The sequence below is a fragment of the Aethalodelphis obliquidens genome, unplaced genomic scaffold (assembly GCF_003676395.1).
Source record: "Aethalodelphis obliquidens isolate GAN/ISIS:26980383/991018 unplaced genomic scaffold, ASM367639v1 scaffold4, whole genome shotgun sequence".
In the NCBI taxonomy this organism is placed as follows: Eukaryota; Metazoa; Chordata; class Mammalia; order Artiodactyla; family Delphinidae; genus Aethalodelphis; species Aethalodelphis obliquidens.
In genome coordinates, this window is record NW_020837948.1 from 8,409,933 (window position 1) to 8,435,107 (window position 25,175).

At 37.8% G+C, this 25,175-nt stretch overlaps 1 protein-coding gene across 1 annotated transcript in view; it reads left to right on the forward strand.

Annotated features, from left to right (window-relative positions):
• The window catches only part of MEIKIN (meiotic kinetochore factor), a 119,190-nt gene that overhangs the window by 67,337 nt on the left and 26,678 nt on the right, over positions 1 to 25,175 (forward strand). The window contains exon 11 of the mRNA XM_027101239.1: positions 5,063 to 5,182. Within this exon, the coding sequence (XP_026957040.1) occupies positions 5,063 to 5,182 (120 nt within the window). The remainder of the gene's footprint in view (positions 1 to 5,062; positions 5,183 to 25,175) is intronic.

Here is a 25,175-nt window from a genome sequence, read left to right on the forward strand (position 1 = left end):
ACTTTATATATGTCCTGCCACTCCCTACTGGCTTGCAGAGTTTCTGCTGAAAGATCAGCTGTTAACCTTATGGGGATTCCCTTGTGCATTATTTGTTGTTTTTCCCTTGCTGCTTTTAATATGTTTTCTTTGTATTTAATTTTTGACAGTTTGATTAATATGTGTCCTGGCGTGTTTCTCCTTGGATTTATCCTGTATGGGACTCTCTGTGCTTCCTGGACTTGATTAACTATTTCCTTGCTCATATTAGTGAAGTTTTCAACTATAATCTCTTCACATATTTTCCCAGTCCGTTTCTTTTTCTATTCTTCTTCTGGGACCCCAAAATTCAAATGTTGGTGTGTTTAATGTTGTCCCAGAAGTCTCTGAGACTGTCCTCAATTCTTTTCATTCTTTTTTCTTTATTCTGCTCTGCAGTAGCTATTTCCACTACTTTACCTTCCAGGTCACTTATCCGTTCTTCTTCCTCAGTTATTCTGCTATTGATCCCTTCTAGAGTAGTTTTAATTTCATTTTTTTGTGTTGTTAATCGTTGCTTGTTTCCTCTTTAGTTCTTCTAGGTCCTTGTTAAACGTTTCTTGTATTATCTCCATTCTATTTCCGAGAGTTTGGATCATCTTTGCTATCATTATTCTGAATTCCTTTTCAGGTAGACTGCCTATTTCCTCTTCATTTGTTAGGTCTGGTGTGTTTTTACCTTGCTCCTTCATCTGCAGTGTGTTTCTCTCTCTTCTCATTTTGCTTAACTTACTGTGTTTGGGGTCTCATTTTCTCAGGCTGCAGGTTCGTAGTTCCCATTGTTTTTGGTTTCTGCCCCCAGTGGCTAAGGTTGGTTCAGTGGGTTGTGTAAGCTTCCTGGTTGAGGAGACTAGTGCCTGTGTTCTGGTGGATGAGGCTGGATCTTGCCTTTGTGGTGCGCAGGTCCACGTCTGGTCGTGTGTTTTTGGGTGTCTGTGGCCTTATGATGATTTTAGGCAGCCTCTCTGCTAATGGGTGGGGGTGTGTTCCTGTCCTGCTAGTTGTTTGGCATAGGGTGTCGAGCACTGTAGCTTGCTGGTCATTGAATGGATCTGGGTCTTGGCATTGAGATGGACATCTCTGGGAGATTTTCACCATTTGATATTATGTGGAGCTGGGCAGTCTCTGGTGGACCAGTGTCCTGAACTTGGCTCTCCCACCTCAGAGGCACAGCCCTGATGCCTGGCTGGAGCACCAAGAGCCTGTCATACACACAGCTCATACCAGGTATGTGGGGAGTTTCTTGCCTTTTGGGAGGTCTGAGTTCTTCTGCCAGCATTCAGTAGGTGTTCTGTAGGAGTTGTTCCACATGTAGATGTATTTCTGATGTATTTGTGGGGAGGAACGTGATCTCCACGTCTTACTCCTCCACCATCTTGAAGCTCCTCTCTCTCCTTGTGTTTTGATTTGTATTTCCCTAATGGCCAATGATGTTGAGCATCTTTTCATATGCTTATTAACCATTTTTATATCTTCTTTTGAGGAGTGTCTTTTCAAGTTCTTCGCACATTTAAAAAATCAGGTTGTTTATTTTTTGTTGTTCAGTTATAGGAGTTCTTTATATATTCTAGATATTAACCCCTTATCAGATATATGGTTTGCAAATATTTTCTCCCATTTTGTGGGTTACCTTTTCATTCTGTTGATAGTGTCCTTTGATGCACAAAAGTTTTAAATTTTTATGTAGTCCAGTTTATCTTTTGTTGTTGTTGTTGCCTTCGCTTTTGTGTCATATCCAAGAATTCATTATTAAATGCAGTGTCATGAAGGTTTCTCCCTGTGTTTTCTTCTAAGAATCTATAATTTAGCTCTTACCCAGCCAGGGTTCTTCTTAGGTTCAACTAAACAGCAGGTATACAGCTGTTTAGGTATACAGCAGGTATACAGTAGAGCAGGAGCAGATGTTCCTCTTCAGCAGGAGCAGTCCTCACAGAAGTCCATGTAGTAGCTGATATAGCAGTCTGGGGACAGCTCAGATACAAGGAGATGAGATCCAGTATCTTTTGTAATAACACATAGGCGCAGCTTCCAGGGTCCCCACAAGGGATATGCCTAATTACAAGAGTCCGGGAAGCCCAAAATATGGTGCCTTTTCTAGTATTTATTTACTTATAGTGTGCGTATAGTTCCTCCCAGTCCAGATGCAATTTCTCAATCAGATACCATTTTTACCCTAAGCAATGTTACCTAGTAATACAGTTGACATTCTTACCTTTATCCTAGTGGAACAGAGTTGGAGAGTTAACCAAAGATCACTTTTTCAAGATGGGGAAAAGATTTCTGTGAGCACTCTGCTCATAATCTTTCCAGTGTTTTAAAGATTAATACTTTTTCCAGAAAAAGTACTTTCATTTTTTATTCATTTTTGTTTTATATTTTGGGTTAAAATGTATATATGAGAAATAAGTGTTTAAAAATGAGTTTTTTCCCCTGCAAAACTAATCTTTTGACTATTTTGTAAATACCAACATCTTTTTAAAATTAAGCTATAATTCACATTTTATAAAATTCACCTTGCTAAAGTGTGAATTCAGTGACTTTTAGTATACTCAGAAGGTTGTGCAGCCGTTGACCCCTAATTTAGGAACATTTTTAGGAACATTTTTCATCACCCCCTTAGCAGTCACTTACCATTCCCCCCATCTCACCCTTCAGCTCCTGGAAATTACTAATCTACTTTCTGTGTTTTTAGGTTTGCTTATTAATAAGTAGCCATTTCATATAAATTGTATCATACAGTATGTGGCCTTTTTGTGTCCAGCTGCTTTCACTTATAATATTTTCAAGATTCATCCATGTTACAGCATTTATCAGTACCTTGTTCCTTATTTATGGCTGAATAATATCCCATTATAAGGATATACCACATTTTATTTTCTAATTCATCAGTTTATGGGCATTTGGATGAATAATAGTGCTATGAGTGTTCGTGTACAAGTCTTTGTATGGATATATGTTTTCAGTTTTCTTGGGTATATACCTATAAGTGGAAAAAGAATTAATTGGTTACATGGTAACTGTATGTTTAATACTTTTTTTGTGGTGGACTTTTAAAAACAGCTTTTTTGAGGTACAGTTCACCTATTTAGAGTATAAATTTCAGCATTTTTTAGTATATTCACAAATATGTGCCATTATCACCCCAGTCAATTTTAGAACATTTTTATCACCTTAAAAACAAACCCTGTACCCTTTAACCATTACTATTATCCCCTTATTCCTCCATCCCACTATCTGGCCCCAAGCAACCACTAATCCGCTTTCCATCTCAGTAGATTTCCTGGACATTTTATATGAATAAAATCATATAATATGTAGTCTTTTGTGACTAACTTCTTTTACTTAGCATAATGTTTTCAAGGTATCAGTACTTCTTTCCTTTTCATGGCCAAACAATATTCTATTGTGTTCATGACCATTTGGGTTATTTCTGCCTTTGGACAATTATGAATAAAGCTGCCATAAACATCCAGGTACAAACTTTTGTGTGGATATATGTTTTCATTTCTCTTGAGTGTATACCTAGAAGTAAAATTGAAGGGTTATAAGGTAACTCTATGGTTGGTCATTAGAGGAGTTGATAGACTGTTTTCCAAAGTGGTTGAATAGTTTTACATTCCCAGCAGCAGTGTATGAGTGTTCTGATTTGTCTATATTCTTACCAACACTTACTATCATCTATCTTTTGGGGTGTGAAGTTGTATCTCATTGTGATTTTGTAATGGAGCTTATTGGCCCTTTGTATATCTTCTTTGGAGAAATGTCTACTCAGATCCTTTGCTCATTTAAAAGTTAGGTTATTTGTCTTCTTATTGTTGAGTTGTAAGTGTTCTTTATATGTTCTAGATACTAGACCCTTATCAGATAAAGGATTTTCAAATATTTTCTCCCATTCTGTAGGTAAATACCAGTGTCTTTTAATAAATAAAAATACTTTTGAGAACACTTAATGGCTTAACATTTTAAGGTTTACATTTTGTTACCAAATGAATCTGAGACTAATTGCCCTTTGGTTCTTCTACACCAAATGAGGCATATAGATTCCCTTCAATTCCAAGCTGTCATTCCTTGGCTGACTACACTGAAAGGAGGCCAGTTGACTCAAGGACTTCTGGAGATTTTCATTTTCTAGGGCCTCACTTTAATGTGACCTTCCTAACACTGTTTCAAGATACACATTGATAGGCCTGAAGTTGTTCTGTCCTCCTACAAGGAAGAGGAGCTAGACAAAGGCAGATGCCCCCCACTCCCTACCCAGCGCAGTTGATAATTCATTTTGGGCACACCTACATGTGGTGTAGCCTAGGTTCAGGCCAGACCTAGTCTGATCTGGATAGTCAACATGACAAAGCTTCTTAGAATCCCAAACTAAAGAGTATGGATCATGACTTTGGTTTTAAATATTTTGAATTTGATGTAGAAATATGTGGTGATTTAAGTAACCTGATAATGATATGGTTATGGTGCTCAGGAAAGAGATAGAGATTTAAAAATCTCTAGTGTACAATTGGTAGGCAAAAAGAAGGCAAGAGTAGAACACTGGGGAAAGCTGACAGTTAAGGGAAGAGCAGGAGAAATTATTCCATGAGGTGTAGTTGCTGGGTATGTGAATTTCATTTAGTAGGTACTTAATATATAAAAATTAAATTGTACTTTAGCAAATGAAAATTCCTATTTAAAAAATAATTTTTTAAATTCCTATTTAAAAATAATATATAAAAATTAAATTGTACTTTAGCAAATGAAAATTCCTATTTAAAAATAATTTTAAATTTAAATTATTATTTAAATAATAATTTTAAATAATACAAGGCTAAAGAGCCTTGTATTCTTCTTTATAGATTCACTTGTTCCCAGTTAAACATGCATCTTTTGAAGAAGTATTTCTAAATATCAGCAATTATATGAATTCAGATAAAATTATTCATATGTCAAGTTCACAAGAAAATCATTCTATTGAGAGAGTAGTTCAACTTTCCTTTAATTAAAAATATTGTTTTTGCCACATTGAGCTTCTACAAAAGAGTAATATATTCTTTTATAGATTGATTTGTCCTCAGTGCAAAAAACATCTTTTGAAGAACTGTTTCCAAATGTCAGCAATTATGTTAATTCAAATGAAATTGTTCCTGTGTCAACTTTGCAAGAAAATTCTTCAAATGAGGTAGTATTTTCAAATTTTCCTTCAGTTACTAAAAGAAATAATTACTGTTATATTGGATACTTTGTATATGAGATACTTTAAGAGATCTGTAACTCAGTTGAGGCTAACATCATCTACATGTGGAGTCAGCTATCAGATATAATTCCAAATAAAGGATATTAGGCTGCCACAGCCAAAACACTTTGCATCATCAGGACCTAGGGATATTAAACAACTAGAGGAAATAGTATTATCCTACTTGAATCCAAAACTCAGTTTTTGTCTGTGCATATAAATTGTAGACATCAACCTAGTTGTGTTAGAATGAATATATGGAAGTACTATGATCCACGAATAAAACTCATAACTCTAAGGGCCATGGGGTGTGGGGTGGGAGTAAAGAAAGAGGATGACCAGAAAAAGAGAGAAGAACAGAAGAGAGAGAGGGAGAGAGAAAGAGACAGAAAGAAGGGGAGAGAGGGCAGACAAGAGAGACAGAGATAAAGAATAAGACAAGAAAGAGGCAGAGAGAAAAAGAAATTAAGAGGCAGAACTTAGGGGTGGGCAGTGGTTCATTGCAGCTAGATCTTTTCACTGTGACCCTGGAGTGAAGGCGGGGGGATGCAGGTGGTGAGGAGAAAGTTGGAGATGAGATTGTAGAGATCAACAGGGGCCAGTATCAAAGAGCGTCTTATAATCCATGTTAAGGAATTTGGATTTTTTTCTTGAGGGGGGGCTGGTAAGGGATTGTAAACAGGATATATCAAATGTTCTTGTATAAAGTTTATTTTGGCTCCAGGGGTGGAGAGCAGATTGTAAAAGTCTGAGACTAGAGGCATCTTGAGGGATAATCTTCAGAGAAAGAGAGTAAGAGAAAGAAAGAATATAGGGTAAGAGGCTTAAGGATAGTAAAAATAGTTTGAAATAGGAGTTTGGGGGAATGGAAGAATTAGGGAAACCAAGATTATAGCCCATTGTTGAGATCCCAGTTGAAACTGAGAACTATTGCCTTTTTTTTTTTTTTTTTTTTTGCGGTACGTGGGCCTCTCACTGTCGTGGCCTCTCCCATTGCGGAGCACAGGCTCCAGACGCGCAGGCTCAGCGGCCATGGCTCACGGGCCCAGCTGCTCCACGGCATGTGGGATCTTCCTGGACCGGGACACGAACCCGTGTCCCCTGCATCGGCAGGTGGACTCTCAACCATTGCGCCACCAGGGAAGCCCAGAACTATTACTTTTTTAAAAAAACGTTCTTTATTGAGGTATAATATAATTGACATGCAATAAACTGCACATATTTAAAGTGTGCAATTTAGAAGTTTTTACGTATGTAAGCACCTTTGAAACAACCACCACAATCAAGATAGTGAAAATATCCATCACCAAAATTTCCGCCTACCATTTTATAATTTCTTTCTTCCTGCCCCACCGTCTGCTCCCTAAGAAACTACTGATCTAGTTACTGTCATTATAGATTGGATTTTGGAGGAGAGAGAGAGAGGGGGGTGGGAGGGGGAGGGGGAAGGGAGGAGGAGATGGGGAGAGAGAGAGAGAGAGAGAGAGAGTTTTTTGGTCTGGCTTCTTTTACTCAGCATAATTATGAGATTCAGCCATGTTGTTGAGTGTATCAGTAGTTTGTTCCTTTTTATTGCTAAGTAGTATTCCATTGCATGGTATACCATAATTTAACCGTTCACCTATTTATGGACATTCAGATTGTTTAGCTGCTGGGAACATTTGTGTACAAGTATTTGTATTGACAAAGAATCTCTCCTTGATCAAACTTGAGTTAGGCTACTCTGAGCCCTCTTCTCAACTTGGCCTTGACCTTGGGCTTCCACATCCATCCTTGAATACATTTTTAGCAAGAATTCTGCTACGTCAGTTTAGAGAGAGTCCCCCACCCCTGATACCTGATCACCCTGGCTGCCTTTAGCAGCCTGGCCTATTAAGTCTAATTCGGTTCCTGGACCCAATTCCAATGAGTGTGCAATGAGGAGGGTTTCCCCACACTTCCAGCAAGCGATGCTCCAGGCACCAGCTGGGTATCATAGATTTCAACCCAATTCTGACACTATCTACCCAGAGATAGCATCAGATTCCGCAGATAAAGGACTCCGTCCCACAGGAACACCTTCCACTTCAGACACCAATTGCAAGCCCAGGTTATTATCTATGTTTCTGACAGACTGGCTACAAATTGGAGGTTCCTATGACCCCGTTCTTGGACTTCAGACTCCAGTCACAAGTCCAGGTTGTTACATTTACTTCTGACTTACTGGCTATAAATCAGAGGTTCTCACAACCCTCTCCTTGGGTTTGATTAATTTTTTAGAGCAGCTCACAGAACTCAGAAAAACATTTACTTACTAAATTACTGGTTTATTATAAAAGGATATAATTAAGGGACAGCCAGATAGAAGACATGCATAGGGCAAGGTATGAGGAAAGGATGCAGAGCTTCCATGCTTTTTCTTGGAGTGCCATTCTCCCCGAATCTCACCAACCCAGAAGCTGTTTGAACCCTGTACTTTTGGAGTTTTATGGAGGCTTCATTACACAGGCCTGATTGATTAAATCAATGGTCATTGGTGATTCATTTAACCTCTAGCTTCTCTCTCTTCCCTTATGAGGAGAGGTTATGGTGTGGGCCTGAAATTTCCAACCCTGTAATCACATAGCTGGTTTCCCTGGCAACCAGCCCCATCCTTTTTTTTTTTTAATTAATTAACTTATTTATTTATTTTTTGGCTATGTTGGGTCTTTGTTGCTGCACGCAGGCTTTCTCTAGTTGTGGTGAGCGGGGGCTACTCTTCGTTGCGGTGCGTGGGCTTCTCATTGTGGTGGCTTCTCTTGTTGCAGAGCACGGGCTCTAGGTCCGCGGGCTTCAGTAGTTGTGGCACGTGGGCTCAGTAGTTGTGGCTCGCAGGCTCTAGAGCACAGGCTCAGTAGTTGTGGCACACAGGCTTAGTTGCTCAACGGCATGTGAGATCTTCCCAGACAGGGCTCAAACCCGTGTCCCCTGCATTGGCAGGCGGATTCTTAACCACTGCACCATCAAGGAAGTCCCTTATCCTTAAGTGCAGTTCAAAAGTCACTTTATTAATGTAACAAAAGATACCTCATTGCTCTCATCACTTAGAAAATTCCAAGGGTTTTAGGAGCTCTATACCAGAAATGCGGGCAAAGATCAAATATATATTTCCTATCGTAAATCATAGTATCACAGATCAGTTTAGCAAGAATCCCCGTACCCTTGATGTCTCCTCATAGCAGTTTTTCATCCTCTGATGACTTCACTCTCTTCATTGGCTATAAATCCCCAGCTGTCTTTGCTGTATTTGGAGTTGGACCCAATCTCTCTCTGCTATTGCAGTACCCCTATTACAATAGTTTTGAATAAAGTCTTCCTTATTGTTTTAACAAGTATCAGAATACACTTTCTTTTACAGCATGGATGTATATTTTCTTTCCTCTTGGGTAGATATCTAAGAGTGGAAATTGCCAAGCTGTTTTCCAAAGTGGTTATACCATATTTTACATTTCCACTAGCAGTGTTTGAAACATGTAGTTGCTTGTGAAACAGTGTCATTTGAAGAATATAAATTTTTAACTTCAACAAAGTCCAACTTGTCAGTTTTTTAATGAGGTGTGCCTTTGTTGTCATATCTAAGAAATCTTTGCCTAACCCAAGGTCACAAAGATATTCTATGTTTTCTTTTTCTTTAAATAAATAAATTTATTTATTTATTTTTGGCTGCATCGGGTCTTCATTGCTACATGCAGGCTTTCTCTAGTTGCGGCAAGTGGGGGCTACTCTTCGTTGCAGTGCACAGGCTTCTCACTGTGGTGGCTTCTCTTGTTGTGGAGTATGGGCTCTAGGCACGTGGGCTTCAGTAGTTATGGCACGCATGCTCAGTAGTTGTGGCTTGTGGGCTCTAGAGCGCAGGCTCAGTAGTTGTGGCGCACAGGCCCAGTTGCTCCTCGGCATGTGGGATCTACCCAGACCAGGGATCAAACCCGTGTCCCCTGCATTGGCAGGCAGATTCTTAACTACTGCACCACCAGGGAAGTCCGATCTTCTATGTTTTCTTCTAGAAGTTTTATAGTTTAAAGTTTTACACTTATGCCTATGAATTAATTTTTTTTAAAGGGAACGCTATTTATTTTTGGCTGTGTTGGGTCTTCGTTTCTGTGCGAGGGCTTTCTCTAGTTGCGGTGAGTGGGGGCCACTCTTCATCGCGGTGCACGGGCCTCTCACTGTCGCGGCCTCTCTTGTTGTGGAGCACAAGCTCCAGATGCGCAGGCTCAGTAGTTGTGGCTCACGGGCGTAGTTGTTCCGTGGCATGTGGGATCTTCCCAGACCAGGGCTCAAACCCGTGTCCCCTGCATTGGCAGGCAGATTCTCAACCACTGCACCACCAGGGAAGCCCTGAATTAATTTTATTATATGATGTAAGGTATGGATTCAAGTTCATTTTTTTGCATATTGACATTCAGTTATTCTAGCACCATTTGTGGAAATGCTATCCTTTCTTCACTGTATTGCCTTTGCATCTTTGCTGAAAAACAGTTATCCCTATATATGTATGGGTTTGTGTCTGGATTTTCTATATTGTTCCATTCATCTACTTGTTTACCTTTATGCCAGTACCATGCAGTATTGAATAATGTGGCACTATAGTAATTCTTGAAATCAGTTAGTGTTACCCCTCTAACTTTGTTATTCTTTTTCAGTTGTTTTGGCTGTTCTAGGTCCTTTGCATTTCTATATGAATTTTAGGATCAGCTTGTCAATTTCTACAAAAATAGAAAAAAACAAAACCCTGACGGGATTTTGATTAAGATTGCATTGAATCTGTAGATTAATTTGAGGGTAATTGACATCATAACAAGATTGAGTTTCCCATCTTAAGAAAAAGGTGTATCTGTCCATTTATTTAGGTGTTTTTCAATATTTCTCCAAAATATTTTGTAATTTTTACTGTACAGGTCATTATTCTCACCTAATTTCAATATTTCATATTTTTGATGCTGTTAATTTCAATTTCTCGCTATTCATTGCTAGCATATAGAAATACACATTTTTTTGTATTTGATTATTATATTAGTCTTCTTGGGCTGCCATAACAAAACACCATAGACTGGGGGGGATTAAACAACAGAAGTTTATTTTTTCCCAGTTCTGGAGGCCAGGAAGTCCAAGACCAAAGTGCTGGCCTATTCAGTTCCTGATAGGGCTCTTTTCCTCACTTGTAGATGGCCACCATCTTGCTATGACTTCACATGGTCTTTTCTCTCTTTGCACAAAGAAAGAGAGGGTTCTGGTGTTTCTTCCTTTTCTTATGAGGGCACCAGACCTCTCAGATTTGGGCCTCACTCTTATAAACTCATATCACCCTCTCATAGACCCTGTCTCCAAATACAGTCTCATTGAGGATTATGACTTCAACATATGAATTTTGTAGGGACACAAACCCTCAGTTCATAACAAAGGTACTGTAAACTTGCTAGTCTTAATTATTAGCTCTAGTAGTTTCTTCCCCTAAAGGTTCCATTAGACCATAGGCGATTATGTCATCTGTGAATAAAAACAGTTTTACTTCTTCCTTTCCAATATGGATGCCTTTTTTTTCTTGCATAATTGCATTGGTCCATCCTCCTGTACAATGTTGAGAGAGAGCAGTAGGGAGAGCAGACATCCTTGCAGTAGTTCACTATTAAGTATGATATTATCTGTAGGTTTTTCTTAGGTTGAGGAAGTTTCCTTCTATTCCTAATATGCTTGAGAGAGTTTATCAGGAATGGATGTTGGATTTTTGCCAAAGGTACTTCTTTTATTTTTAAAAAAATTTTTTTTTTATTCCAAAGGTACTTCTTGTGTCTTCTAAGGTGATCATAGGGTTTTTCTTTTTCAGTTTGTTAATATGGTGAATTGATGATGATTGTGAATTGAATATGATATATTGATTGACATTATGTTAAATCAACTCTGCATCCTAGGATAAACCCTACTTGGTTGTGGTGTATTTTTCTTTTTATATATTTTTGGATTTGATTTGCTTAAATTTTTGCATCATTGTTCATGAGGGTCTGTACTTTTATTTTCTTTTGATGTGTATGTCTGGTTTTGGTATCAGAGTAATGATAACCTCATAGAACAAGTCAGGAAGTATTCCTCTTCGATTTTCTGGAAAAGAGATAGTATTATTTTTGCCTTAAATGTCGGGTGGAATTCACTATTGAAGCCATCTAGGCCTGGAATTTTCTGTGTTGGAAGGAAATAAACTATAGTTACAACCTCTTTAGGGCTATTCAACTTATCTCTTTCTTCTTGAGTGAACTTTGGTAGTTTGTGTATTTCAAGGAATTTGTCCATTTTCTATAAACTTATTCATTTATTGTCAAATATTTATAATCTCTTATTATTCTTTAATATATTGGCATCTGTAGTAATGTAATCTTTCTCATTCCTGATATTGATAATTTGTGTTTTCTCTCTTTTTTTTTTCCCTGAACAATCTGGTTTCTGCTCTGATATTTTCTTAAGTCTGCTTACTTTGGGTTTAATTAGCTCTTCTTTTTTCACTTTCTTAAGGTGGAAGCTGAGGTCATTGATATGAGACCTTTCTTCTTTTCTAATATAGGTTTTAATGCTACACAATTCCTTCAACTACTGCTTTAGCAGCAACCCACAAGTTTTGACATGCTGTGTTTTCATTTTCATGTACTTCAAATACTTTCCACTTTCCCTATTTATTTATTCTTTGATCCATGGGCTTTTAGAAGTGTTCTATTACCCAAATATCTGAAAAATTTCCAGAGATATTTCTGTTACAGATTTCTAATTTCATTCCATTGTGGTCTGAGACCATACTTTATATGCCTAGAATCCTTTTAAATTTGTTGAGACATGTCTTATAACCAATATGGTTCATTTCAGTGAATGTTCTGTGTGTACTTGAGCATAATGTGTATTCTGTTTTTGTTGGGTAAAGTGGTCTATAAATGTCAATCAGGTCAGATTGATTGGTAATGATGTTCAAGTTGACTATATCCTTGCTAATTTTTTGCCTACTTGGTCTATTGATTATTAAGAGGTATTGAAATCTCGTACTATAATGGTAGATTTCTCTATTTCTCCTTTTAGTCCTATTCTTTTTTGTTTCACATATTTTGAAGCTCTGTTACTAGGTGTATAAACATTTACAGTGTTTAGGATTGTTATGTCTTCTTGATTAATTCACCCCTTTATCATGAAAGACCTTATTTATCCCTGGTAATATTCTTTGCATAGAAATCTCCTTTGTCTGATACTAATATAGGTACTCCAGCTTTGTTTTGACTGTTGTTAGCATGGTGTATATTTTTACATCTTTTTACTTAAAAAAATTTTTAGAGAAGTCTTAGTTTTATAGCAAAATTGAGAGGGAGGTTCAGTGGTCTCTCATATACTCACTACTTCCACACATGCAGAGCCATAACCATTATCAACATCATTCACCAGAATGGTACATTTTTTTTTACCAAGAATAAGCCTACATTGACATGTCATAATCACCCAAATCCATAGTTTAAATTGGACTTCAATCTTGGTGTTGTACATTCTGTGGGTTTGGACAAAAGTATAATGATATTACAGGCATACCTCAGAGTTATTGCAGGTTCAGTTCCAGACCACAGCAATAAAGTGAATATCACAATAAAGTGAGTTACACAAGTATTTTGGTTTCAAAAAACTTGCATATAAAATTATATGCATATACAATTATATTTATACTATACTGTAGTTGTTTAAGTGTGTAGTAGCATTAAATCAAAAAAAACTTAATTAAAAAATACTTTATTGCTAAAAAATGCCAAAACAATTATAATAATCAAAGTTCACTGATCACTAATGACCATAACAAATATAATAATGAAAATATTTGAAATATGTATGAATTACCGAAATGTGACACAGAAACATGAAGTGAGCAAATGCTATTGGAAAAATGGCACCAGTAGACTTGCTGAACACAAGGTTGCCACAAAACATCAATTTGTAAAAAAATACAGTATGTGCAAAGTGCAATAAAGCAGAGAGCAATAAAACAAGGTATGCCTATAATTATAGTATTGTATAGTGTATTTTCACTGCCCTAAATATCCTCTGTGCTCTGCCTATTCATCTCCCCTCACCTACCCCTGACAATCATTGATCTTTTAATTTAATTATCTCCATAGTTTTACCTTTTCCAAAATGTCATATAGTTGGAAACATACAGTATGTAGCTTTTTCAGTTTGTCTCCTTTCACTTAGTAATGTACATTTTAGGTTCCTCCATGTCTTTTCAAGACTTAATAGCTCATTTCTTTTTAGCACTGAGTGATATTCCATTGTCTGGATGTTTATTTATCCACTCACCTATAGAAAGACATCTTGGTTGCTTCCAGGTTTTAGCAATTATGAATAAAAGCTGCTGTAAATATCCATGTGCAGATTTTTGTGTAGACATAAGTTTTCAACTGATTTGGATAAATACCATGGAGTGAAATTGCTAGATCAAATGGTAAGAGTATGTTTAGTTTTGTAAGAAACCACCAAATTATCCTACAAAACGGCTATACCATTTTGCAGGCCCACCAGCAAGGAATGAGAGTTCATCTTGCTCCACATCTTCACCAACATTTACTGTTTTCAGTGTTTTGGGGTTTGGCCATTCTAGTAGGTGTGTAGTGGCATCTCATTGTTGTTTTAATTTGCATATCCCTGATGTGAAAATATGATATGGAGCATCCTTTCCTATGCTTACTTGCCAGCTGTATATCTTCTTTGGTGAGGTGTCTGTTAAGCTGTTTGGCCCTTTTTTTTTTTTGCAGTACGTGGGCCTCTCACTGTTGTGGCCTCTCCCATTGCAGAGCACAGGCTCCGGACACGCAGGCTCAGCGACCATGGCTCATGGCCCTAGCCGCTCCACGGCATGTGGGATCTTCCCGGACCGGGGCACGAACCCGTGTCTCCTGCATAGGCAGGCAGACTCTCAACCACTGCGCCACCAGGGAAGCCCTGGCCCATTTTTTAATTGTGTTGTTTGTTTTCTTATTGCTGAGTTTAACAGCTCTTTGTATATTTGGGGGATTTTTGTTTTGTTTTGTTTTTTTATTATTTATTTATTTGGCTGTGTCTGGTCTTAATTGAGGCATATAGGCTCTTCGTTGCGGCTTGCGGACTTCTCTCTAGTTGTGGTGCGTAGGCTGTAGAGCACACAGGCTCGGTAGTTGCAGCACACGGGCTCTCTAGTTGTGGTGCACAGGCTCCAGAGTGTGCAGGCTCAGTAGTTGCAGTGCATGGGCTCTAGAGCGTGCAGGCTTAGTTGCCCCCCGGCATGTGGGATCTTAGTTCTCCAACCAGGAATCATTAGTCCCCTGCATTGGAAGGTGGATTCTTAACCACTGGACCATCAGGGAAGTCCCTCTTTGTATATTTTGAATAACAGTCCTTTATCAGATGTACCTTTTACAAATATTTTCTCCCAATTTGTGGCTTTTCTTCTAATTCTCTTGATACTCCCTTTTGCAAAGCAGAAGTTTTAAATTTTAAGTAAATCTAGCTTATCAATTATTTCTTTCATGGATCATGTCTTTGATGTCATATCTAAAAAAAATCACCATACCCAAGTTCATCTAGGTTTTCTCCTATGTTGTCTTTTAGGAGTTTCATAATTTTGCATTTTACCTTTAGACCTGTGATCCATTTTGAGTTATTTTCGGTGAAGGTTGTAAGGTCTGTGTATAAATCCATATTTTTTTGTATATGGATGTCCATTGTTCCAGCACCATTTGTTGAATAGAGTATTTTGCTTCATTGTATTTCCTTTGCTCCTTTGTCAAAGATCAGTTGAGTATATATGAGGGTCTATTTCTGGGTTCTCTCTTCTGTTCCATTGATCTATTTGTCCACTTTTTTGGACACTCTCATGATTACTATAGCTTTATAATAAGTCTTAAAGTTGGATAGTGTCTGTCCTCTGACTTTGTTCTTCTCCTTCAATATTATGTTCTCTAATCTGGGTCTTTTGCCTTTCCATATAAACTTGAGAATCAGTTTTTCAATATCCACAAAATAACTTGGTGAGATTTTTATTGGGATTGTGCTGAATCTATAGATTAAGTTGGGATGAACTGCCATTTTGACAATATTGAGTTGTCTTATCTATGACCATGAAATATATCTCCATTTATTTCATTCTTTTTTGATGTCTTTAATCAGAGTTTTATAGTTTTTCTCATATAGATCTTATGCATATTTTGTTAGATTTATACCTAAATAATTCATTTTGGGGGGTGCTAATATAAATGGTAATGTGTTTTTAATTTCAAATTCCAATTGTCCATTTTTGGTATATAGGAAAGCAATTGACTTTTGTATATTAACCTTGTATCCTGCAACCTTGCCATAATTGCTTACTATCTCCAGGAGTTTTGCTGTTGTTGTTGTTGTTGTTGTTGACTCTTTTGGATTTTCTGCATAGACAATCATGTCATCTGCAAATAACAACAGCTTTATGCCTTCTTTACACTCTGTATATCTTTTATTTCCTTTCTTGCCTCCTTGAATTAGCAAAGACTTCCAGTACAATGTTGAAAAACAGTGGTGAGAGGGGACATCCTTGTCTTATACCTGATCTTAGTGGGAAAGTTTCAAGTTTTTCACCATTAAATATGATGTTAGCTGTAGGTATTTTTTAGTTTCAGTGATCTTTGTTATCATTTTCTTTGCCTGTATTTTATTTATTTCTGCTCTGATCTTTATGATTTCTTTCCTTCTGCTAATCTGGGTTTTGTTTGTTCTTGTTTGTTTAGTTACTTTAGATGTAAGGATAGGTTGCTTATTTGAGATTTTTCTTGTTTTTTGAGGTAAGATGTATTACTATAAAGTTCCCTCTTAGAACTGCTTTTGCTGCATCCCATAGGTTTTGGATTGTCATGTGCTCATTGTCATTTGTCTCTAGATATTTTTTGATTTCCTCTTTGATTTCTTCAGTGATCCATTGATTATTTAGTAACATACTTTTTAGCCTCCACATGTTTGTGTTTTTTACAGATTTTTTCTTGTAATTGATTTCTAATCTCACAGCGTTGTGAGATGTGTTGATATGACTTCAGTTTTCTTAAATTTACCGAGGCTTGATTTGTGGCCCAAGGTTAGATCTATCCTGGAGAATGTTCTGTGTGCAATTGAGAAGAATGTATATTCTGCTGCTTTCGGATGGAATGTCCTATAAATATCAATTAAGTCTGTCTGGTCTAATCTGTCATTTAAGGCTTGTGTTTCCTTACTAATTTTCTGTCTGAATGATCTGTCCATTGGTGTGAGTGGGGTGTTAAAGTCCCCCACTATTATTGTGTTACTATCGATTTCTCCTTTTATGGCTGTTAGCATGTCCCTTATATATTGAGGTGCTCCTATGTTGGATGCATATATATTTACAATTATCATATCTTCTTCTCGGATTGGTCCCTTGATCATTGTGTAGTGTCCTTCCTTGTCTCTTGTAATAGTCTTTTAAAGTGTATTTTGTCTGATATGAGTATTGCTACTCCAGTTTTCTTTTGATTTCCATTTGTATGGAATATCTTTTTCCATCCCCTCACTTTCAGTCTGTATGTGGGTCTCTTGTAAACAGTGGGTCTTATTTTTGTATCCATTTAGCCAGTTGCATCTTTTGGTCAGATATTTAATCCATTTACATTTAAGGTAACTATCCATATGTATGTTCCGATTGCCATTTTCTTAATTGTTTTGGGTTTGTTTCTGTAGGTCTTTTTTCTTCCTTTCCTCTTTTGTTGTCTTCCCTTGTGTTTCCTGCCTAGAGAAGTTCCTTTAGCATTTGTTGTACTGCTGGTTTGGTGATGCTGAATTCTCTTAACTTTTGCTTGTTTGTAAAGCTTTTAATATCTCTGTTGAATCTGAATGAGAGTCTCCTGGGTAGAGTATTCTTGGTTGTAGGTTTATCCCTTTTATCACTTTAAATATATCATGCCACTCCCTTTTGGCCTGCTGAGTTTCTGCTGGAAAATCAGCTGATAACCTTATGTGGATTCCCTTGTATGTTATTTGTTGCTTTTTTCTTGCTGCTTTTAATATTTTTTCCTTGTATGTAATTTTTGTTTAAGTTAGATTAATTAATAAGTGTCTCTGTGTGTTTCTCCTTGGGTTTATCCTGTATGGGACTCTCTGTGCTTCCTGGCCTTGGGTTACTATTTCCTTTCCCATGTTAGGGAAGTTTTCAATTATAATCTCTTCAAATATTTTCTCAGTCCCTTCTCTTTCTCTTCTTCTTCTGGGACCCCTATCATTTGATGCATTTAATGTTATCCCAGAAGTCTGAGACTGTCCTCATTTCTTTTCATTCTTTTTTTCTTTATTCTGTTCTGCAACAGTGATTTCACCATTCTATCTTCCAGCTCACTTATCTGTTTTTCTGCCTCAGTTATTCTGCTATTGATTCCTTCTAGTGTATTTTTCATTTCAGTTATGATATTGTTCATCACTATTTCTTTGTTCTTTAGTTCTTCTAGGTCCTTGTTAAACATTTCTTGTATCTTCTTGATCTGTGCCTCCTTTCCTTTTCTAAGATCTTGGATTATCTTTACTATTGTTACTCTGAATTCTTCTTGAGGTAGATTGCCTATCTCCTCTTCATTTAGTTCTCTTACAGGTTTTTACCTTGTTCCTTCATCTGCAGCATATTTCTTTGTCTCATTTTGTTTGACTTTCTGTGTTTGTGGTCTGCTTTCTGCAGGCTGCAGGGTAATAGTTCCTCTTGCTTCTGTTGCCTGCCCCCTGCTGGGTGAGGTTGGTCCAGGGGCTTTTGTAGGCTTCCTGTTGGGAGGGACTGGTGCCTGCCTTCTGGTGGGTGGAGCTGGGTCTTGTCCCTCTGGTGGGCAGGGCCATGTCAAAGGGTGTGTTTTGGGGTGTCTGTGAGCTTAGTATGACTTTAGGCAGCCTGTCTGCTGATGGGATGGGTGGGGCTGTATTCCTCTCCTGCTGGTTGTTTGCCTGAGGCGTTCCAGCATTGGAGCTTACAGGCTGTTAGGCGGTACTGGGTCTTGGTACCGAGATGGGGACCTTCAGGAGAGCTCACACCAATTAATATTCCCTGGGGCTGGGAATTCCCTGGCAGTCCATGGCCAGGACTCGGTGCTCCCATCGCAGGGGCTTGGGTTCGACCCCCAGCCGGGGAACCAAGATCCCAAGCTGTGCAGTGTGGCCAAAAAAAAAAAGAGAGAGACCACAAAACAAGACAGACAAACAAAAACCAAAACAAACCATAAAAACAAAACAAACAAAAAATCCCAAAGAAAACAGAAAACAAGAAAACAAACAACCAAAGAAAAACACAACTAAAAAAACCCAAAAAAGAAAGAAAACAAAAAACAACCAAAAAAAAGAACCCCTCCCAAAATCCAAACAAAAACATACAATAAATAAATATAATAAAATAATAGAAAAATTAAAAATGCTTTAAAAAAATTTAATAACAATAAAAATAAAAAGTAGAACAACAACAACAAAATTTCCCTGGGGTCTCTGCTACCAGTGTTCTTGCCCCCATGGTGAGCTACAGCTAACTCCCGCCTCCCCAGGAGACCCTCCAAGACCTTGAGGAAGGTCTATGGACCTGCTGTGGGCACTGTGGGGGCAGCTCAGACTCTGACCTGCCCCAACTCTCATGTGTACTTGCCCCCAAAGTCCACAGCTGCTGAAGCTAGACCCATCTCAGTTGTGGGAGCACTCATTGTTCATTCAGATGTTCTGCAGGTACTGGGTTTACCAACTGATTGCAGGGGTTTAATCTACAGCTTGTGCAGCTGTAAGGAGAGATTTCAGTTCTTCGTTAGTCACACAGCCCCTGGGACTCAGCTTTGGTTTTGGCCCCCCCTCTGCTTATGGGCCACCCTCAGGCATCTGCTCCCTGCCCAGGCAAGAGGGGGCGAAGGCAGCAACTGGGGGCACTCTGGCCTGTTTCAGTGGGAGGGGGTGGGGCAGTAACTGACTGGGGCATGCTCGCTCACTTAGGTGGGAGGGGCAGGAGGCGGTGACCAACTGGGTCACCAGCAAGTGTGCTTGCTCCAGCGGGAGCCGCTCCTAGTGCCTGTGGAGGCAGGGGCTGGTGTGTGAGGAGAGGCTGTGATGGCGGCTCCGCCCTTCACCCATCACTCAAAATGCACCTCGTTTCTATGGCAGTCCAAGCTTCTTTCAGGAGCATTCTTGGTTGCATAACTCCTCACTGCCGTCCCCTCAGGCTGTCTCCATGCAGCCAACAGCAGTCCTCTCCCTGGGTCCACTCTCCAAACCCCACATTCCAGCACCCAACCCCTGTCAGCACTGGTGGACACCCATCTTAGGCTGGGGCATGCAGAGCTGTGGCACAGACCATTTGTGTAAGTCTTGCTCTGTTCTGCCTGCCACAGACCAGTTGCTGCACTTTCCTCCAGTAGCCCCTGAAGCTCCCCTTCTATCTCAGCTGATCTCCCTGTGGTGAGGGGGCTTCTCCTCTCCTTCAGCTCCCCCGCAGTGGTGTGGGTTCCATCCTGTTTCCTCTTTTCTTTTTCTTCCTTTACTCTCTTTTGTCCTACCTGGTTATTTGGGGATCTTTTCTTGTCCTTTTAGGCGTCCGAGGTCCTTTGCTAGTGTTCAGCAGGTTCTCTATGCTAATTGTTCAATTTGTAGATGTATTCTTGATGTATTTGTGGGGAGAGGTGAACTCCAGGTCCTCCTATTCTGCCATATTTACCCATCACATCTCTCTATTTACTTTTAATCTATGTGTGTCTTTATATTTAAAGTGTTTTTCTTGTAGCCAACATATAGTTGTGTTGTGGTTTTTGATGCACTCTGACCATCTCTGTCTTTAAATTGGTGCATTTAGGCCATTGACATTCAAAGTGATTAGTGATATAATTGGATAAATATCTAGCATATTTGCTACTGTTTTTCTATTTGTTGCTGCATTCTTTGTTTCTATTTTTGTCTTCCTCATTTTTTCTGCCTTTTGCAGTTTTAATTGAGCATATTGCATGATTATGTTTTCTCTTCTTTCTTAGCACATTAGTTATACTTCTTTTTTACTTTTTTTAGTGGTTACCCTAGTGTTTTCAGTATACATTTACAGCTGATCCAAGTTCACTTTTAAATAACACTATCCACTTCACAGGTAGTGCAAGTACCTTATAATAACAAAATAATCCTAATTCATTTTCCCCATCCCTTATATCATTGTTGTCATTCATTTCATTATACATAAGCATATGTACATTTACACCTAAGATATTTACATAAGTGTTCATAATTGAATATATTACTGCTATTATTATTTTGAACAAACTGTTATCTGTTAGAACAATTAATAATTGGTTTTTAATTGATTGTTTATTTTAATTGACAATTGATTTTTCAATTTAAAAGATAAAAGTTTTAATTTATCTTCACTTATTTATTCTCCATTGCTCTTTCTTTCTTTATGTAGATCCAAATGATCTATATCATTTTCCTTCTTCCTGAGGAAATTGTATTAATATTTCTTTCAAAGCAGGCCTACTGGCAACAAATTCCCTCAATTTTTGTTTGTCTGAGAAAGTCTGTATTTCTCCTTCACTTTTGAAGGATAATTTCACAGAGTACTGAATTCTAGTTTTGTTTGTTTTTCTGTCAACACTTTAAATATTTCACTTCATTCTTCTCTTTCCTGAATGATTTCTGAGGAGAGGTCTGTAAATCTTATCTTAGCTCTTCTATAAGTAAGGTGTTTTCCCCTCTGGTTTCCTTCAAGATATTTTCTTTCTGTTTGATTTTCTCATGTTCACATCTGATATGCTTATATGTAGTTTTTTGAGCATTTATCCTGCTTTGTATTCTCTTAGATTCCTGGATCTGTGATTTGATGTCTGACATTAATAGGACAATTCTTAGTCATCATTGCTTCAAATGTTGTTTCTGTTCCTTCTCCTTCTGGAATTCCAATTATGTATATGTCACTCCTTTTGTAGTTGTCCCACAATTCTTAGCATTCTATTATGGTTTTTTCAGTCTTTTTTCTCTTAGCTTTTCAGTTTGGGAAGTTTCTATTGTACTATCTTCAGACTCAAATATTCTTTCCTCAGCTGTGTCTAGTCTAATAATGAGTCCATCAAAGGCATTCTTCATTAGAAAATGCAGGGACTTCCCTGGCAGTCCAGTGGTTAAGACTTTGCCTTCCAATGCAGGGATTGCAGATTCAATCCCTAGTCAGGGAGCTAAGATCCCACATGCCTTGGAACCAAAAAAACAAAACATAAAAAAAAACCCAAAAACAGAAACAGTATTGTAACAAATTCAATAAAGACTTTGAAAATATCCACATCAAAAAAATCTTAAAAAAAAAAATGCAGACAATGTATCTTCCTTTCTGTCTGGTGGGGAAGAGAGACACAAGAGGAAAATTACAACTCTGACAAGTACTACAAAGAGAGCGGTACACGGTACTATGAGAAGCTATGAAAGGGGCACTTGGCCTGGTTGAGACAGTAATGGAAAGATTTTCTAAGGAACTAAAAGTTGATGTTAGGTCTTAATGATAAGTAAGAGTAATCTAGGCAAGGAAGCTTAGGAGGGTGTTTCAAGACTACTTGGTGTAAAGCCCTTAATCCTTATATCAAGACTATAAGGGCCTGAGGGAATGCTATCATGACTGGAGTGGTGAAAACAAGTGGGAGGATGATACAAGATAAGGCTGAATGGTGAGAAGAAGCTGGTCAATTTAGAGTTTTGAATACCATTTTATAGATTTTGACCTTTATGATTTTGTTAGAATTAAGTAACTCAAACTTTCTTTTAAATTTGTCATTTAGAGTCAAATTTGATCTACTAATAAATTGTCAGTATAGTTCAATAAAAATGTATATCTCAAAATTCAGTAACTTTGCTGTGTTTTTATTGTATTTGTGTTTTTTATAAATTTATTTATTTATTATTTTTGGCCACATTGGGTCTTCTCACAGTGCTGCACGTGGCTTTCTCTAGTTGTGGCGAGCGGGGGCTACTGTTTGTTGCAGTGCACAGGCTTCTCACTGCGGTGGCTTCTCTTGTTGCGGAGCTCAGGCTCTAGGCACGCAGGCTTCAGTAGTTGTGGCACGTGGGTTCAGTAGTGGTGGCGCATGAGCTTAGCTGCTCTGCAGCATGTGGGATCTTCCTGGACCAGGGCTCGAACCCATGTCCCTTGTATCGTCAAGCAGATTCTTAACCACTGAGCCACCAGGGAAGCCCTTTATTGTATTTGTTTTTAGGATTACCTTTTATTTATGACAAGTATTAATAATTATCCATTCATGAAAATAATGCACATTTTCCTCTTGTTTGTTTATATTTATTTTAGTTTTATTTTGATAAGAATACTTACATGAGATCTACCCTTTTAACAGATTTTTAAAGATTATTGTCTATAGGCACAATATTATACAGCAGGTCTCTAGAGCTTATTCATTTTGCATCACTGAAATCTTATATCCATTGATTAGCAACTCCTCCCCCCCCCACCCCGCCCCAGTTTCTGGCAAGCACAATTCTGTTCTTTGCTATTTTTTAAAAAAGGGCAACAAACGTTAGCGAAGTTGTGGGGATATTGGAACCCTTGTACACTGTTGGTGGAAATGCAGAAATGGTGCAGTTGCTATGGAAAGCAGTGTGGAGGTTTCTTTAAAAATTAAAAATAGAACTGCTGTATGATCCAGCAATCCCACTTACGGGTATTTATCCAAAGAATTGAAATCAGTATCTCAAAGAACTATTAGCACTCCAGGTTCATTGCAGCACTATTCACAATAGCCAAAATGTGCAAACAGCCTAAATCTCCCATTGACAGATGGATAGATTTTTTTTTTTTAAATGTGGTGTACAGTGGAACATTATTCAGCATTTTAAAAAGAAGGAAATCCTGAGATACAGGATAACATGAAGAAACCTAGAGAACATTATGCTAAGTGAAATAAGGCATTCACAGGACAAATACTTCTTATTTTTTTTAAATTTATTATTATTTATTTTCTTTAATTTTTTGGGGGGCTGTGTCGGGTCTTAGTTGTGGCATGCAGGATCTTTCGTTGTGGGGCTCAGTCTCTTCATTGTGGTGCGCGGGCTTCTCTCTGGTTGTGGCATGCAGGTTTTCTCTCTCTAGTTGTGGTGCATGGGCTCCAGGGCACGTGAGCTCTGTAGTTGTGGTGCACGGGCTCCAGAGTGTGTGGGCTCTGTAGTTTGTGGCACGTGGGCTCTCTCGTTGAGGTGTGCGAGCTCAGTAGCTGTGGTGCATGGGCTTAGTTGCCCCGCAGCATGTGGGATCTTAGTTCCCTGACCAGGGATCGAACCTGCCTTCCCCTGCATTGGAAGGCAGATTCTTTAACACTGGACCACCAGGGAAGTCACAAGGACAAATACTTCTTGATTCCACTTATATGAGGTATATAAAATAGTTTCCTTTTAAAATTAAATAAAAAGTTAGTTAATTTAAAGCAAATATTAATAGTAAAATTGCTGTGTAGATATGACAAAACAAATAAGATCGTATGGAATAAACTTTGAGATTAGTGCTTTAGAGAGTAATTCGGAGGAAGGGGGAGCTAGAGGACAAAACCTGCAGAAGTGCTGTTCATGATGAAATTCAACTGGTCTAGATGTTTTCATATAAATTTTTAAATTATCTTGGTGTGTGTCTCATAGGCTACTGCTGCTCAATTTGTTCATGCCATTAATCCTAGGTTTAGAGTTTTCCTGACGTACTTTTGGGAAGAACAACACAAACTTACTTCTGATTTTTCTTTTTTGGTCTTGTTGAGATATAATTGACATAAAATATTGTATAATTTAAGGTTACAATGTGATAATTTCATACATGTATATATTGCTATTATGTGTGTGTGTATACATACCCCACAATAAGGTTAATTAACATATCCTTCCCCTCACACAGTTACCATTTAGTTTTTTGTTGTTGTTATGGTGAGAACATTAAAACTATGTTCTCATGCCAACATTCAAGTATACTATAGTTATCATGCTGTACCTTACTTAGATCCCTGGGATTTATTCATTTTATAACTAAAAGTTTGGATCCCTTGACCATCATCTCCCCATTTCCTCCACCCCTCAGCTCCCGGCAACCATCATTCTACTCTGTTTCTGAGTTTGGTGTTTTTAGATTCCACATATAGATGAGTTCATACAGTTTTTGTCTTTCACTGTCTTACTTCACTTAGCATTATGCTCTTGAGGCTTATGTATATTGTTACAAATGGCAGACTTTCTTTCTTTCTATGGCTGAATAGTATTCCATTGTGTGTATGTGTGTGTATGTGTGTGTGTATGTGTATATATATATATATATATATATATATATATATATGTAGTTTCATTCTTTTTTATATATAATCACTAAACTATCTTGATCCAGAAGCTTCACCTTTAAACTTTTCAGAAGTCTACTTTAACATGTTATTCATTCTCAGAGAAAAACACTATCATTTGAGTCCCTGCATTTAAAATGATGATTTTAGTATACCTTTCCTTCCTAACTAAAATATTTGCATTCAGTTTTGTAGCTAAATTTACAATTATTAACTGGTATTATGTTTCAGTATTTGGCACCCCTTGTCTTATATCAGGAGCCTCCCTTTTTTGAGTTCTTAAGTTTCATTTATTTCTTAGGTGAGGTGTGTCTAAAGACAAGATTTTCGTGAAGAATACAGTGACACATTTTTAGAGCTTTTATTATTTGAAAATCTCTTTATCCATATGAAGGAAGGATGAGTTAGGCATAAAAATCCTTTGCTATGCAAAAGCTTTTAAGTTTAATTAGGTCCTGTTTGTTTATTTTTGCTTCTATTTCCTTTACTTTAGGAGACAGAGTCAAAAAAAAATTTCTAAGATCTATGTCACAGAGTGTTCCACCTATGTTTTCTTCTAGGATTTTTATGGTTTCCAGTCTTACGTTTAGGTCTTT